The sequence below is a fragment of the Vitis riparia genome, chromosome 18 (genome assembly GCF_004353265.1).
Source record: "Vitis riparia cultivar Riparia Gloire de Montpellier isolate 1030 chromosome 18, EGFV_Vit.rip_1.0, whole genome shotgun sequence".
Classification (NCBI taxonomy): Eukaryota; Viridiplantae; Streptophyta; class Magnoliopsida; order Vitales; family Vitaceae; genus Vitis; species Vitis riparia.
Window position 1 is genome coordinate 11,618,805 of NC_048448.1, and position 16,022 is coordinate 11,634,826.

The 16,022-nt window shown below is 33.8% G+C and overlaps 2 protein-coding genes across 2 annotated transcripts; both read left to right on the forward strand.

Annotated features, from left to right (window-relative positions):
- Positions 1–2,124: 2,124 nt before the first annotated feature.
- On the forward strand, positions 2,125–4,071 carry LOC117906932 (cysteine proteinase 15A-like). Its single transcript, XM_034820213.1, has 4 exons — positions 2,125–2,629; positions 2,733–2,852; positions 3,307–3,550; positions 3,645–4,071. The coding sequence occupies exons 1-4, from the start codon at positions 2,171–2,173 to the stop codon at positions 3,917–3,919; spliced, it is 1,098 nt and encodes a 365-aa protein (XP_034676104.1). The 5' UTR covers positions 2,125–2,170; the 3' UTR covers positions 3,920–4,071.
- A 7,355-nt stretch (positions 4,072–11,426) lies between these two features.
- LOC117905859 (cysteine protease RD19A-like) lies at positions 11,427–13,080 on the forward strand. The gene is made up of 4 exons (XM_034818718.1): positions 11,427–11,920; positions 12,026–12,145; positions 12,286–12,532; positions 12,668–13,080. Exons 1-4 carry the CDS (start codon positions 11,462–11,464, stop codon positions 12,946–12,948), a joined length of 1,107 nt encoding a protein of 368 aa, XP_034674609.1. The 5' UTR covers positions 11,427–11,461; the 3' UTR covers positions 12,949–13,080.
- The last annotated feature ends 2,942 nt before the right edge of the window (positions 13,081–16,022 follow it).

The following is a 16,022-nucleotide window of genomic DNA, read 5'->3' on the forward strand; positions in this document are numbered from 1 at the left end:
CTTCACTGACTTTTTAATTTATAAACAAATTTAAAATGATTCAAATATGGGTTAAGCAATTTAAAGATATAATTAAGTTAATAATGAGATTATTAAATGAGTTAATTTGAGTCAAATTTGTATTATGCAAATTGACTCAAATTATTTATTTATTAAACAAGTTATGAAAATTAATACGAATTTAACACAAACTTATTTATACTCAACTCAAACTCATGAAAAGTATGTAAAGTTCATGTTGTATTGACGAATCATATCAAATTTTATCGTCCTTACTCACAAAAGAATCGAAAAATTGAAGTGTCACATGTAGTCCAAAGCCAAAGTGAGAAGCACATTTTTCACATGGAGTAAATAAAAATAAAAATCCAACTGATAAGAGGCTGAGAAACCGCATGATAGCATGTGATGAAACAAAATATTGGATTATAGTTATAAGATATAGTGCATTCCAACAAGCTTATAATAATTGAAAATTTAGGATTTCTTACACAAATTGTTTTTATTGATTTAGAAATCTTGCGTATTAATAGAAAGCATAATGGCATGTGCAATGAATGAAATGGAATAAAATTTTAAAAAATAAAATAGACAATCTACATGTAAAACAAGATGTTGAAATGAAAAAATAACATATACAACAAATACATGATGATGTGAATACTAATTATTTATCTTGAATTAAACTATTCCCAAGTTATGGTGTTTCAAGTTATCTTTTGAACGTCAACTTATGATTATTAGATTTTTAGATTTGAGCACCTTAGCCAAGTTGTCTTTCTTAGGGATAGCAATCGGGCAAGTTGTAAATGAGTTGTCCTCCTTCCGATCTCACTCTTTTATTTAAGAATTATTTGATTAAAATGATTATTAAAAACCCAATTTTGAAACTTTTTTTGACCTTATTTTGATAAAGGTGCCCTAATTTTATTTATTTATTTTTTTATTTGTAAAAATAACTTTCTTTTAAAATATACATATAATATTTGATATAATTAATAGTATTTATGTTAAAAATATGTTTTTTTCAAACAAAAATATGAGAGCGGTTAAATTCACGAATATAATGATTATTTTATCCATTAATTTTTTATTCAAAATAATTTTTATCCATATCCCATTAAAAATTTAAATAAGATAGGTATGCAAATTTTCCATATCGGTCCTCCACCATTTAGCCTTTTTTTTTTTTTTTGAATTTTATTTAATTATATTAAAATAAATGTATTTTCAAAATAATTAAAACATTTTATTTTTTATAACTTATTTTATTAAAAAAAAAATCATTATTATTATATTTAAAATAGAAAATAAAATTTAAATTAAATTAATTTTATATATAATCGAAAGAGATAAGTCAATACTTGAACCCATCTCGAGTTTTAAAAAAAAAAACTGAAACTCATCTATAATTCGTTTATTTAAATTTTAAACTCGTCCCAAAACAGAATGAAACAAATATCCGAAAAAAAAACTCACCTTATTATCATTCTTAATTTTCATATTATTATTTTACAAATAAATAAAAATCATCTTAAACATAAATGAAGTAAAAATTCAACAAATAACGAAACAAAAGATGGACATTACATAAACTAAGATGAAATGTTGAATAAGACGACACACAATTAACAAAATACATGATAAAGTAAATTATTGTTTATTGAAGATGAAGATATTCCCCACCTTATGGTGTCCCTCATTATTTTCCTAATCCAAGTTTGTGATGATTAGAATTTTAGGCCCAGGTCTCAAGCACGTTATTTTCCGGTTACTCCATATCATTATAATTGGTTTCCAAATATTGCAAATTAATAAAGATCACATCTGTGTGTGGAGTGAATGAAGTGCAATTTAACTAATTGTAAACCAAACAATTGATCTGACGTGGATGAAACAAAATACTAGATGAAAGCATGAACAACTAATGAATTAACGTCAAAATATTCTCATACTATGTTGTCCTACTTTTGTAAAGCAAACTTGTGATCATTGGAATTATAGATCCATAAAAAAACACATTTGCAGGTAGAGTAGGATGAATGAAGTTAAGAGGTCATCCTTGTTTTGAAGTTAAAACCTATGAGAAGGAAGCGAATTGTATAAATTCCAACGTTCTGAATACCTCTTGGCAGTTCTCAATCCTCTCTTTCTCTACTAGTAAGCAGTCATGGATTGTCTCCTTCGCTCCGTTCTCCTGCTTCTTGTGCCTTTTCTTTTGTTCTTTGGGGCCATGTCTGATGTATCTTCTAATGAATTGGATGATCTTCTGATTCGCCAAGTCGTGTCGAACAGTGATGATCTCTTGAGCGCCGAACACCATTTCGCCGCATTCAAGGCCAGGTTCCGGAAAACGTACGCCACGGCGGAGGAGCACGACCATCGGTTTAGCATCTTCAAGGCTAATTTACGGCGTGCTAAACGAAACCAGTTGCTTGATCCTTCCGCCGTGCACGGTGTCACTCGATTTTCTGATTTAACTCCGGCGGAGTTTCGGCAAAACTATCTCGGATTAAAGCCTCTTCGGTTCCCAATCGATACACAACAGGCTCCAATACTTCCGACGAATGATCTCCCTACAGATTTCGATTGGAGAGATCATGGCGCTGTAACAGCTGTTAAAGATCAAGTATGAAATTACTCTCTATTTCTTAATTTGTTATTCGATTCAAAACCTCTGTGCTTAATAGTGCTTACTTTAAAGCATCGTTCCGCTTAATTTGAAAATTTAGGGTGAATGCGGATCATGCTGGTCATTCAGTACAACTGGAGCCTTGGAAGGAGCTCATTTTCTCGCCACTGGAAATCTTGTTAGCCTGAGCGAACAACAACTTGTGGATTGTGACCATGAGGTTTGATTCTTTCCTCTTCCCCTGCTTTAAATTTTAGGACCAGAGATGAAATTTTTGTCCCAACCATATGACATTTGGAAAACTTGAATCACGTATCAGCTACTAGCTGGCACTGTGAGTAGAGGACAGCAAAATAGCATCGGTCACCAACTTGTGGCTTGGAACCATGCAACATGATTGAAGATGCAGTATGAATTAAGTGGGAAAGTTGTGGAAATTTGGGCTAAGGAAATTAGGTTTCTTTCACTTCATGTGGATATATAGGATTGGTGCCAAGGGTTGTTTAGAAATTTATCTATTAGAGTTGCTTGTATGGTTCACTATAACTCCTAATACAAACACTGGTTGCTTGTATCATTCTCTTGTTTCTATTATGGTGCCTAAAAAAGGTTGACCATTTGTTACTACTTCAATTGTCTAAAGCATATAATTTTTTTTTTGTTTTTGTTTGCAGTGTGATCCAGAAGAATATGGTGCTTGTGACAGGGGCTGCAATGGTGGGTTGATGAACACTGCCTTTGAATACATACTGAAGGCTGGGGGAGTTGTGCGAGGGGAGGATTATCCTTACACTGGGACTGATGGTCATTGCAAGTTTGACAAAACCAAAATTGCTGCATCTGTATCTAACTTCAGTATTGTTTCTATTGATGAAGATCAAATTGCTGCGAATTTGGTGAAGAATGGCCCTCTTGCAGGTACGCGAGCATTTCGGCATTGAGGTGACTTAATGAAAAGTTAAATTGGTGGTCAACCGTAAATTTCATATATTTTATTGCTTTGTGTATGCAGTGGGCATCAATGCGATTTTCATGCAATCATACGCGGGTGGAGTTTCATGCCCATTCATTTGCTCAACCAGTTTGAATCATGGGGTACTTCTAGTTGGATATGGGTCTGCTGGTTATTCCCCCATCCGATTCAAGGAAAAGCCTTATTGGCTCTTGAAGAACTCCTGGGGTCAAAATTGGGGAGAGCATGGGTATTACAAGCTTTGCAGGGGTCATAATATATGTGGAGTGGATTCCATGGTCTCAACGGTTGCAGCTATCCAATCCGCTACTTAGTAGATTATAGCTTCTACACATTTGTTGTTATTTGTAATTCTATGGATAAACAGTTTCTGTATAATAAACATGGTCTGATGGACTACAAGAAGCCACTGGTCATCTAATAAAAATGCCTCTTAAAATAAGAGCTTGCTATCTTTTGGTTTTTTCTTCTTCTTCTTCTCTCTCTCTCTCAATTTTTTGGTATATTTGTATCTCAGCTCTCTATTTCTCTTTTATGTGAGCTCTTTTGATCATAGAATATTACTCTGTGAAGATAGGTGCTTAATAACTATTAGAGTTTTGGTTTAAATTGACTTGTTATTCATCCTTGGTCCATTAGCTAACAGTTAAAATTATTGGGTCAAATGTTAGAATGTTATATTAGAATTTTTAACTTAAATTGGTTTCAATTTGTATGTCAAATTATTAGCTTAACATGATATTAAAATCTTGATCTATGGGTGATAATCATTCAAGCCCATGTAAAGCCTCTTTTTAGTTGGACTTCGGTCTCTGCTTCGAGGCCACACTTGGCTTGTGGGCTGGCCGAATCCATTGAAGCAATAACAATAGTTTGACGTAGGCCATCCCATTACTCAAACCTAGCACGAGCCCATCCAGCCCAACTTAGATGTAAAATTTGCCTTCTCCTTGCCCAGTACTGTCTCAACCCAACCTAGCTTGAATTTCTATCTAGAACAGAATCCCCAGTGTAAGTGTAAAGAATCTCTAGACCCTATGTGAAGGCCCTACTGCAAAAGCTGCCAGGTCCTTCTAGGGTCAGCCGAATCCCAGGCCCAAAAATATCCAACGTTTGAGCCCTAAAACTTACCACATGCCTGGGCAATGGCAGCATTCATCATGTAGGTATATTTCCTAGTCTGCTGCATAGATTTGCTTGGTTAAAATACGTTGAAAAACTTATCACAAAATCCGCCAATGTCTTAAAAGAAACCAACGAAATTCCTTGTATACACACAAGCACTTCAACCTTAAAAAGAAAAAAAAAAAAAAAAGGATTAAGCATACCTCCTGGTGTTCCTTCTTCAAACGTACAGGCTTGGGGAACAAGATATCCAAGATACGGCAACAAGGGCTAGTAGCAGCAGTAGAAGCTGGTAAAAGGACATGGAAAATGCTTGGAATTAAGGTTGAGGCCTGCCATTGAATGAAAGTCTTATTGTTGGTTGGTTATGCGAAAAATCAAACCTGTAGCATTTTCTGGTCAACAAAATGCTGATTCTGACCAAGCTCATCAATAGGAGTCAGGAGCATATATATATATCATCACCAATCAGTAAAATAGAATCTCCTTGTTCTTTGGAACCCATGGTAAAAATAAAGAATGTGCTAAACTATTATATCCGAGATTGCGACCTTCCAAATCGGAACTAAACAGAAGTTACAAAGATTATATCAATGAACCAACTCTCCTAAAGCGAAATACTTACAAGGAAAGACTAATAAACTGATCAACCAATTAATTTTATTGTTGGTTGGTTATACGAAAAATCAAACTTGTAGCATTTTTTGATCAACAAAATGCTGATTCTGACCAAGGTCATCAATAGGAGTCTGGAGCATATATCATCATCAATCGGTAAAATAGAATTTGTCGGAGAATCATAAATAATACAGAATGATTATAAAAACTAATCATCATCTAGATAACAAATACGTTAGAATCTCATGCTAAATCAATAAGATATAATATTGGAAGACATACCTGAATTCATTAAAATTATGTACTTGAGTCTTGTTTTCCACGTCTAAAAGGAGTATTGCAACCTCAAATCACTCACCGATGAGATGTGAATAATAAGCAATTTTTTTTATCTTATTGTTTAGACTAGGAACCATAACTCTATTTATATTCCTTATTATTTTATTTATTGGACCATCACTAATAAATAAAATAAAATTGGTCTCTATACATTACAAAGTCCATACCGTCCATATATGTAGAGATGTTTTAAATACTCACCATTAACTTAATTAATCACATTTAATTAGTCCCCAAAACAAGATAGCTTAATGTATAATTTGTTAATATGTAGGCCCATAATTACCAAAATATTCAATAATCTCCTACTTGGGTCACATATGTCATTAAACGATCGAACATTACAAAAATGAGCTCAGTGTTTGCTATCTTAACTATAAGCATCTCAAAACAATCTGCTCCATCAATTATACCAATATAGAATCAAAGCGATCTTCGTTACATGTTTCATAATTAGACCCATCAATGATCACCACATTAATACAATCAATGACATAAATCAAGTATAGATATGTAGCATGGAAATTTCATGTAATGTGATCCAATATCATGCCTATTTCCAACTGGTCAACTTTATAACTCAAAAGAGTTCAACACACTTTCAAACTTTATGCAAAATTGCATTTGAAAGCATATAATTTTATTTCAGAGTTTTCAATAAACAAAATAAGAATAATACTTAAGTCTTATTAAAAAAAAACATGTTATTAACTAGCGAACATCAATTAACAAACTCCCACTACACAAGCATATCACCAAGATGAACCACACCCATACAAGCCACATGCTTATGAAACACTTTAGGTGGTACACCTTTGGTAAGCGGATCCACAATCATGAAGTTTATGTTTAATAGACACTTGAAAACTTTAAACACTCTCCTTAACAACCAAAAACTTTAAGTTAATATGTTTTGATTTTGACGAGCTTCTGTTGTTCTTAGAATATAATTCTGCAGCTTTATTATCATAGCTTATTCTTAATGGTCTCTCAATGCCATTAACAATACACAATCCAAAGATAAAATTCCATAGCCATATTGCTTGGTTCGATGTCTCATAACAAGTTATAAATTTTGCTTTTATGGTGGAAGTAGTTATGAGTGATTACTTAACACTTTTCCATAGGACAACTCCTTTAGCCAACATAAAAACATAGCCAAAGTGGATCTTCTACTATCAATGCAACCAACAAAGTCAGAGTCGAAATACCCTATGATATCTAAATGATCAGATCTCCGATATGTGATAATGAAATCTTTTGTTCTATGTAAATACCGCATGACCCGTTTTGTTGCCTTCCAATGGATCATTCCTGGGTTACTTAAATATCTGCCAAGCATACCAACTATATAAGCAATATCCGGACGCGTACAAACTTGAGCATACATGAGACTCCCTACTACTAATGCATAAGAGATGTTCTCCATTTTTTTCTTCTCAATTTCATTCTTTGGGCATTGAAGCAAATTGAATTTATCACCCTTAGCAATGAGGGTATCTCCTAGTGCACAATCCTTCATGTCAAATCTACTAAGCACTTTATCAATATATGTCTTTTGTGACAAGCCAAGAATACCACGAGAACAATCTCGATATATTTGTATGCCCAACACAAATGATGCATTACCAAAATTTTTCATTTCAAAATTATTTGAAAATAAATCTCTTAGTTTCATGCAACATGCCTATATTGCTGCTTGCTAGTAGAATATCTTCGACATATAACACCAGAAGAATAAATTTACTTCCACTGATCTTTTGATCAATACATTGATCAATTGTGTTTTCCTTAAAACCAAAAGAGGTAATCACTTGATCAAATCTTCGATACCATTAATGAGATGTTTGCTTTAAACCGTAGATGAATTTCTTTAATTTGCATACTAGATGTTTTGACTTTTTGGATTCAAAATTCTCTAGTTGCACCATGTATATGGTTTCTTCAATGTCACCATTGAGAAACACAATTTTCACATCCATCTGATGTAACTGCAAATCATAATGATCTTCAAGTGTCATAATGATTCCAAAAGAGTCTTTCATTGAAACTTGAGAGAAAGTCTATTTATAATCAATGTCTTCCTTTTGAGTGAAACCTTTGGCTACTAGACATGTCTTATATCTTTCGACATTGCCTTTTGAATTATGTTTGGTTTTATAAATCCATTTACAACCAATTAGTTTTTTTTTTTCAAGTAATTCGACAAGATCCCAAACATCATTGTCTTTCATTGATTTCATCTCATCTTTCATGGCTTTTATCCATTCCTGGGAATCTACACTTTGTTTAACTTGATTGAAAGATATTTGATCATCTTCTAATCCTATATCAAACTCATGTTCTTGGAGATAAACAAGATAATAATCTGGAATCATCATTATTCTTTCCCTAGTAGATCTCTTTAATGGCACTTCCAATTGAGGTTGTTGTTGTTCCTCGTCATGAATAGAATAGGGTTCTTCATTATGAGTAGAAGGTAACTCAAAAGTGTCTAGATTTTCTGGATTTGCATCCTGATCAAGGCCAGGCATAGTTACTTGGACATTTTCAGTTGCAACTGTAGGAATAATAACATATTCCTCTTCAAAGACAAACCTCCTGAGTCTAGTACTCCCACCATATTCAACATCCTCAATGAATTTAGCATTGCCCGTCTCAAAAAAGGATTTGCTCGAGAGATCATAAAAACTTAAAACCTTTTGACCTTTCTGAGCACCCAACAAAGTAACAACTTACTATTCTTGACTCCAGGTTTCTTTTATTAGGCCTTTATGGCCTTGCCTTAGCTGGACGACCCCAAACATGAAGATGCCTAATACTAGGCTTTTTTCCAATCCATAGCTCATATGAGGTTTTAGCTACTACTTTGCTTGGAACTCAATTAAGGATATAAATTGCAGTTTTTATGGCTTCTCCCCAAAGTGATTATGGCAAAGAAGAATGATTTTCAGTTTTTATAGGTAGAATGAGAAAAACTTAGAGATGGTGAGAAATAAAAATAAATGAAATTAACAGAAATTTGGAATGAAATGTTCATTCTGGTCTATGCTATTAAAGTGCAACCAAGATTAGAATTAGAATGAATCTTCATTACCATTCCATTATCGGGAAACAAACGTGCCTATTCAATTGTAGAGTACTTGTTGGGTCACAAGACTCACAACAAGGACAAGACATGTGGCGGTGGGGAAAACTCAACTACTTTAAAAAGGATAAAAAGAATTCATTACATAAATAATATGATCCTTATATAGAGAAAGAAAATATGGCATACTATTCTCATTGATGATGATGGATATTTATATACAAATACATTCGAGTTATACTATAATTCAAAATTTATCTCCTATTGTAATTCAAACTAATTGTAAACTTTTACTCAAATTCAAATTAATTCTATAATCTATTCTAATTCAAACTAATATATAATAAATAAAATTAAGGATAACATTAACTTTCTCTAATATGCCCCCGCAAAATGGAGTTCCAATAGGAGATTCCAATCTTGGTCTTGAGGAAAAGAAAATGTCTCTTGGTCTTGAGAGAAAGAAAGTAGACTGCGATGTATTTGACTTTTGTGGATGGCGGTCTCCTTATTTCTGTTGGGGTCAATCTCCCTGTTTTTGTGGAGGGCAGTTTTCCTCCCTATTTATGTGGAGGGTAGTCTCCCTACATCTACATGACAAGTGGATTCAACTTGATGGTTGAAAGACAAGAATACTAGGATTTTCTAAGCCGAATTTCCAAAAAAAACTTTGAGGAACTTGTAGAAAAAAGGTTTGTTGAAGGAAGAATAGGATTAAGAGCCTTATTTGACATTAAACTAAACAATGTTTTAGAAACTAATGTAGCATATGATATATGAGGTAAACGAGAAAGTAGAGTATAAGGCAAATCTCAAGTAGAAGTAACAGAACATGAGCATGTTTGCTTTCCCAAAACATACAAAAAAACATAACCAAATCTTTGAGAAAGCTTTTAGAGAAAGAGAGATAGATCGAGTTGAAGGTAATAAAAACTATATATATTAAATTAAGGAAACTAATATTGGTAGGAAGCAAAGGAGAAGAAAAATCTATTAGGTGTGAACCAAAAAAATTTGGAGTTCTTGGCTATAAAGAGGTATTGAAATTAAAATATTGTATTAGAGATAGTAGGGAAAGATACATTGAAATCATGATATTACATTGGAGACCATAGGGAATGAGGCATTGACAATACATAGGCATAGCAAGGTCACTACCATTTACCGTAGGTGTAGGGGAGGCGTGCAAGGCCTCAACCCTATACCTTAAATTTGCTCCAAGTTGAGACTAGGGTTTAGAATTCGAAGGCTCTGATACCATATAGAGAAAGAAAATATGACATACTATTATCATTGATGATGATGGATATTTATATACAAATACATTTGAGTTCTACTATAATTCAAACTTTATCTCTTGTTGTAATTCAAACTAATATATAATAGATAAAATTAAGGATAACATTGACTTTCTCTAATACCCCATATATAAATCATGACAAAAAAAAAACTTAAAAATAAACCTTTCCTTTGGTATCAAAACATTTATTATTATTTTTTTAAAATAAAAAAATCTTCATTCAAATAATAATAGTTTTTTAAAAATATAAAAGTTTTTTATACAAAAATTATTTTCATATAGGAATTAATACTATTTTATTTTTCAAAATAACATAAAAAAATATGTCTAAATGATACTTAATTTATTTACCTTAGAAAAAACACCCTTAATTTTTTCCTTTTATTATTATTATTATTATTATTATATTTTTCCTATATATATATATATATATATATATATATATATATATATATATATATTGTCAAATTTATAAATAAATAAAAAATATTTAGTTTCCAATTTTCCTTAATAGTGACAAAATGTAAAAAATAAATAAATAAATAAAATTAATATAAATTAAAATTTCTTATCATAGAAAAAGGATGATAAATTCACTCTAACATTCTTGAAGTTATAAAATAAAAAAACCAAACTTTCATTGATCGACATCTCTTCCCCTTTTATCTGGATTCGCCTAATTTATTTATTTATTTTTTTCCATCGTAGAACAAGATGATAAAGAATTGTCTATTTGTTACATTGAAGTGGTACTAACAACAATATTGTCTTATATGTTGAAAGATATTTGCATGTGAAGTTATAATTATAAGCTTTAGCATAAAGGATAATTGCACATCATTACAATTGATTTTGAAATTTTGTAAATGAATTAATCATAAGAAGCAAAAATTGGATGAAAGCATATGCAAACTAAAAAATGTATGATAAAATGAGCTGAAATTACTTATCAAATTTTAAAATCTTCCTGTCATGATGTCTCTAATTATTTTTCTAGTGTAAGTTTGTGATCATTGAAATTTTAATTTTTAGTTATTGCATGTAATTATGATTTATTTAAAAATATTTTTCAAATTAATAAAAGCATATTTGCATGTGGAACAAATGAAATGAAAATTTAAATGATATTGAAATACACAATTAACACGATGCAACCTTTTGATCATTATTGCATGTCATTATAGTTCATTAATTTCATTGTGTTACAAATTAGTAAAAATCACATCTATGTATGGACAGAATGACAATAAGAGGCCATGCATGGTCGAGACCATTGAGCCTCAACCATATTCCAGAGTTGGATTCTATAAATAGGATGGGAGTGGATATGAAGTCCAACGACCCACATATCTCTTGGCTGTTCTAGTCTTGTGTTGCTGAGTGTTAATGGATTTTCTCTCCAACTTCGTTCTCCTCCTTCTTGTACCTTCTTTGTTGGTTTTTAAGGCTGTTTCTGAGGCATCTTTCGATGAATCCGACAATCTCATGATACGCCAAGTTGAGTCACATGTTGATGATTTCTTGAATGCTGAACGCCATTTTGAGAAATTTAAGGCCAGGTTCCAAAAAACCTACGCCACCCCAGAGGAGCACGACTACCGCTTTAACGTTTTCAAAGCTAACTTACGCCGTGCTAAACGACACCAGTTACTTGATCCTTCCGCTGTACATGGCGTCACTCAATTCTCTGATTTAACTCCTGCGGAGTTTCGTCGTGATTATCTTGGATTGAAGCCTCTTCGGTTCCCGGCCGATGCACAACAGGCTCCAATCCTCCCAACCGACAACCTCCCTACTGATTTCGATTGGAGAGAGAATGGGGCCGTGACACCGGTTAAGAATCAAGTATGGAATTGCCCTCTATTATTACATACTTTTGTTCTTAATGAATTTGATTATTAACTTTCATGTTAATTTTTAATTTTTGTTTCATTTAATTTGAGAAATTAGGGTAATTGTGGATCATGCTGGTCGTTTAGTACAATTGGAGCCTTGGAGGGAGCTCATTTTCTTGCGACGGGAAATCTTGAGAGTCTGAGTGAGCAACAGCTTGTGGATTGTGACCGTGAGGTACGAGTCACTTCAAATTTTGAGTCGTTATATGAGTCACTCAAAGTAGTGATTGCTTGCATTGTTCTCTTGTCTCGTATGATGGTGCATTAAACAATATTTCCATTAATTAATTGATAAGCTTGTGCTATGATCTGCAGTGTGATCCAGAAGAATATGATGCATGTGATGATGGGTGCAACGGTGGACTAATGAACAATGCCTTTGAGTACATACTGAAGACTGGGGGAGTTGAGAGAGAGAAGGACTACCCTTACACTGGGAGGGATCGCAGTCCTTGCAAATTTAACGAGAGCAAAATCGTTGCATCTGTATCTAACTTCAGTGTCGTTTCTATCGACGAAGATCAAATCGCGGCCAATCTGGTGAAAAATGGCCCTCTTGCAGGTAGTTAGCTGCCTACGTGGGTGTCTTCCCCTTGTTAATTTCCTAGGCTTTGGAGTTGATTTGATGATAAATTAATTAAATTAGTGATGAACTAGAAATGTTTCACTAATTTTGTTGCTTTGCATGCATGAACAGTGGGTATCAATGCAGTTTTCATGCAAACATACACGGCTGGAGTTTCATGCCCTTACCTTTGCTCAGGGGAGTTAGATCATGGGGTGCTTCTGGTTGGATATGGTTCTGCTGGTTATTCCCCTATCCGGTTCAAAGAAAAACCTTATTGGATCCTAAAGAACTCCTGGAGTAAATACTGGGGAGAGCATGGTTATTACAGGATCTGTAGGGGTCAAAATATGTGTGGAGTGGATTCCATGGTCTCATCTGTAGTAGCAGCTATCCAAACAACAAGCCAATAATTAAATCTTACACATCATGGAGGTATCACTTGTGATGCAAATAAAAAGAAGGTTTTCTTGTCAACTAGCCAATAATGAATTGTAACAAGCAATTGGTCATTCAATAAACATGCTTTAGACAGGAGCTTGTCATGGTTTTGTTGTTTTATTTATATGTCCATATCACAATGTTTATTGCTCTTTTTGTTCATGTTGTTTGGATTGAAAAATGATTAGCTTAAAGCTGTCCTTTTTCCCTTCCCAATTCCCAATTTTAGGCTTACTTGGGGGGAGAAAAATGAAAAGATTTGCACACTTGTTTACACCTGGATCTTTGCTTCAAAGCCAAACCTGGCTTCTGGGTTGGCCCAATCCACATCTAAAATGATAGCATTTTAGGCCTAGTTCAGCCTACTATCAATTTCCCCTTTCTTCCTCAAACCTAACCAAACCCCAATTACGCGTGAGAAAAGAAGGAAATATACATCTGCACAACCCATTAATTTACACCTCACCTACACAAAAAATCGATTTCAAGAAAAATAACCTCTGTCATACCTATGTCTTGCGCTTAATAAATGAAGGAAATATACATCGGCAAACCCATGACCTCCTTAAATCAAAGCCTTTGAGTACCATACTAAATGATGGGGGAGTTGAGAGAGAGGAGGACTTCCCTGGGACTCGCGAACAGAGTTTCATTCCCATACATTTGCCCAATCAATTTGAATATTGGGATGCTTCTAGTTGCATGTGGTTGCGATTGTCATTGGGGGTGGGGTGGCCTCCTAAGCCCAAGCTAGCCGTGGACGTAGTAGCTAATGGATTTCAATAAGCCACTACAGGAGCAAGTCACGCTTTTAATTCTGGGGACCCCAATCTTTGCTTCAGAGCCAGACCTGGCTTGTTTTCCCCTTTAATCCTCAGGGCCAACCCTAGCAAATTTTCTCCCTACCACAGCCTCAGGTTATGAGCCAGTACAACTTGTCCTAATTACCACTTTCTCAACTCAGCCCAACTAGAATTTCTGTATCCCAAGCTCAAAAGGCCCTATCGTGAAAGCTGACAGACCCTTCCAAGTTCAGCCCAATCCTATGCCCAATAACTCCCCACCTTTTTGCCCTAAAGCTTTCCACACATCAGGCTGCAATTCAGCCCCTACAGCATATTCCTTGGTCTCCTGGAAAGACTTGCTTGGGTAAAGCTACCATTTGTTGGGAAAAACCACAATTACCTAAATGCAATAAGAGAAAAAAATCATAAATTCTATAAATTAACCCAAGGCATTTTTTTGTCTATCTCTTTTTACTCTTTTATCACTTTTTCTTTCTTATTATATAAATCCTATATAAAACCAAATTCTATAAATTAACCCTAAGCCAATAGTTTACAAATTTTAGTCAAACTTAAAAAAATAGTTTGCAAAAACAAAAACTTTATAAATAATAGTTTTTTCTAAAAATAAAAAATAAATAATTTGAATTAAATGTCGTATTGTAAAATCCACCACTACCAATGGCCACTTTTGATGAAGTTGCTTTCCGGATAGGAAAGAATGACTTCAAAAATCATCAATTTACTGCTAATAACCTATAACTCTCATATTTTTTATTCTTTACACTAACATACTACACATTAATACTCACAAATTCAATAGCACACCACACCTAAAGTCACCCTAATTGGTAACTAAGGTCTACAATAAGAATAAAACCACCCTCAACAATAATGAGGATAGGGGGCAGATGCCCCTTGAAAATGTTAAAAAAAATAAATCTTCATTTCTTGCAACAAGAATCTCCTAAAAAAAATGGTAAGGTTAGACCATGGGGTGAACACCCACATTATTTATAAGTGACAGAATTTATATATGTCTTAAAAGTCGTCCTCCTAGAGTCCTGGTGCTAGCTAGGTCTACAATCAAAATAAAACCACCCTAACCAATAATGAAGATCAGTGGTGGAGCCAGCTAGGGCTCGAGGGGGCAGGTGCCCCCCTGAAAATGTTAAAAAAATAAATCTTCATTTCTTGCAACGAGAATCAAACCCAAGACTCTGCTTATGGCCCTCTAAAAAATGTTAAGGTTAGGTCATTGGGTTAAGACCCACATTATTCATAAGTGACAAAATTTATATATGCCTTAAAAATTGCCCCCCTAAAGTCCTAACTCCACCACTAACGAGGATGATGATGACATTCCTAAACCTGCAATCATGCACAAAATATTCAGTATTTTGATTTGTTATGATAAGAAATTAATTTCCAATACATTATTCTTAACAAAATGTGGACAATTATAAAAATTAAAAAATAAATAAAAATAATAGGTACTTCCGGTCAAGATGCAGTATGAACAAGATTGAACAACAGCGATTGAACAACAGCAAGGTGCGCTTTCAATTGGGAGTTTGCCTACATGTTGCTTTCAATTTTCCCTGATGGTTTAGGTCAGTGACCATGGTGTACAGCCCTTCTGTACGTTTTACCCTCCTCTACTCTTTTCCTTCTCACCTTTTGGTGCTCATTCATATATCTCCTATGTACCAAGGCGTGCATGCCCCATTTTTCCTAGCATTAACTATATCCCTAGCTACTTCTTTACTATCATATAATTTCTTAGAATCCAGCCCACTATAAATTATGAGCTAAGCGTGTATACAATTTAATCCAAACCATATATTCTATAGATATAATTCTCGTTCTATGATGCGGCCATGCCCATGCATTGAACAGCCTACCTGAGGGCTCATAAACGCAAGTATGAAGCTGTGTCAGAGACTACTCCATGGAACAAGTGGGTGGTGGGCTCTTTCCTTTTCTTAGTCGCACCTCAAAAAGGAAGCTGAACCACATCCAAAGGGACATTGGAGAAGATGATTATATTTTCTATATTGCATGCTTGGCAATTAGCTTTTTTGATCATGGTATGCCAGCATAATTGAGCTTCAATTTTATATCACATGTTATAGAAAAAACTTGTTTACGTGTAGAATATTGAAATGTATATTCATTTAATAAATGTAGAGAAAATATATTGTACATGTGATGGATAAAATAAAGTATTGGACGAAAGTATATGCAATTAATTTTGAAAA

Coding starts and splice junctions, on each gene's coding strand:
- LOC117906932 (XM_034820213.1), top strand. CDS start 2,171: ATGGATTGTCTCCTTCGCTCCGTTCTCCTGCTTCTTGTGCCTTTTCTT. Junction 2,853..3,306: donor TTGTGGATTGTGACCATGAG/GTTTGATTCTTT, acceptor TTTTGTTTGCAG/TGTGATCCAGAAGAATATGG. Junction 3,551..3,644: donor GAAGAATGGCCCTCTTGCAG/GTACGCGAGCAT, acceptor TTGTGTATGCAG/TGGGCATCAATGCGATTTTC.
- LOC117905859 (XM_034818718.1), top strand. CDS start 11,462: ATGGATTTTCTCTCCAACTTCGTTCTCCTCCTTCTTGTACCTTCTTTG. Junction 11,921..12,025: donor TGACACCGGTTAAGAATCAA/GTATGGAATTGC, acceptor TTGAGAAATTAG/GGTAATTGTGGATCATGCTG. Junction 12,146..12,285: donor TTGTGGATTGTGACCGTGAG/GTACGAGTCACT, acceptor TATGATCTGCAG/TGTGATCCAGAAGAATATGA.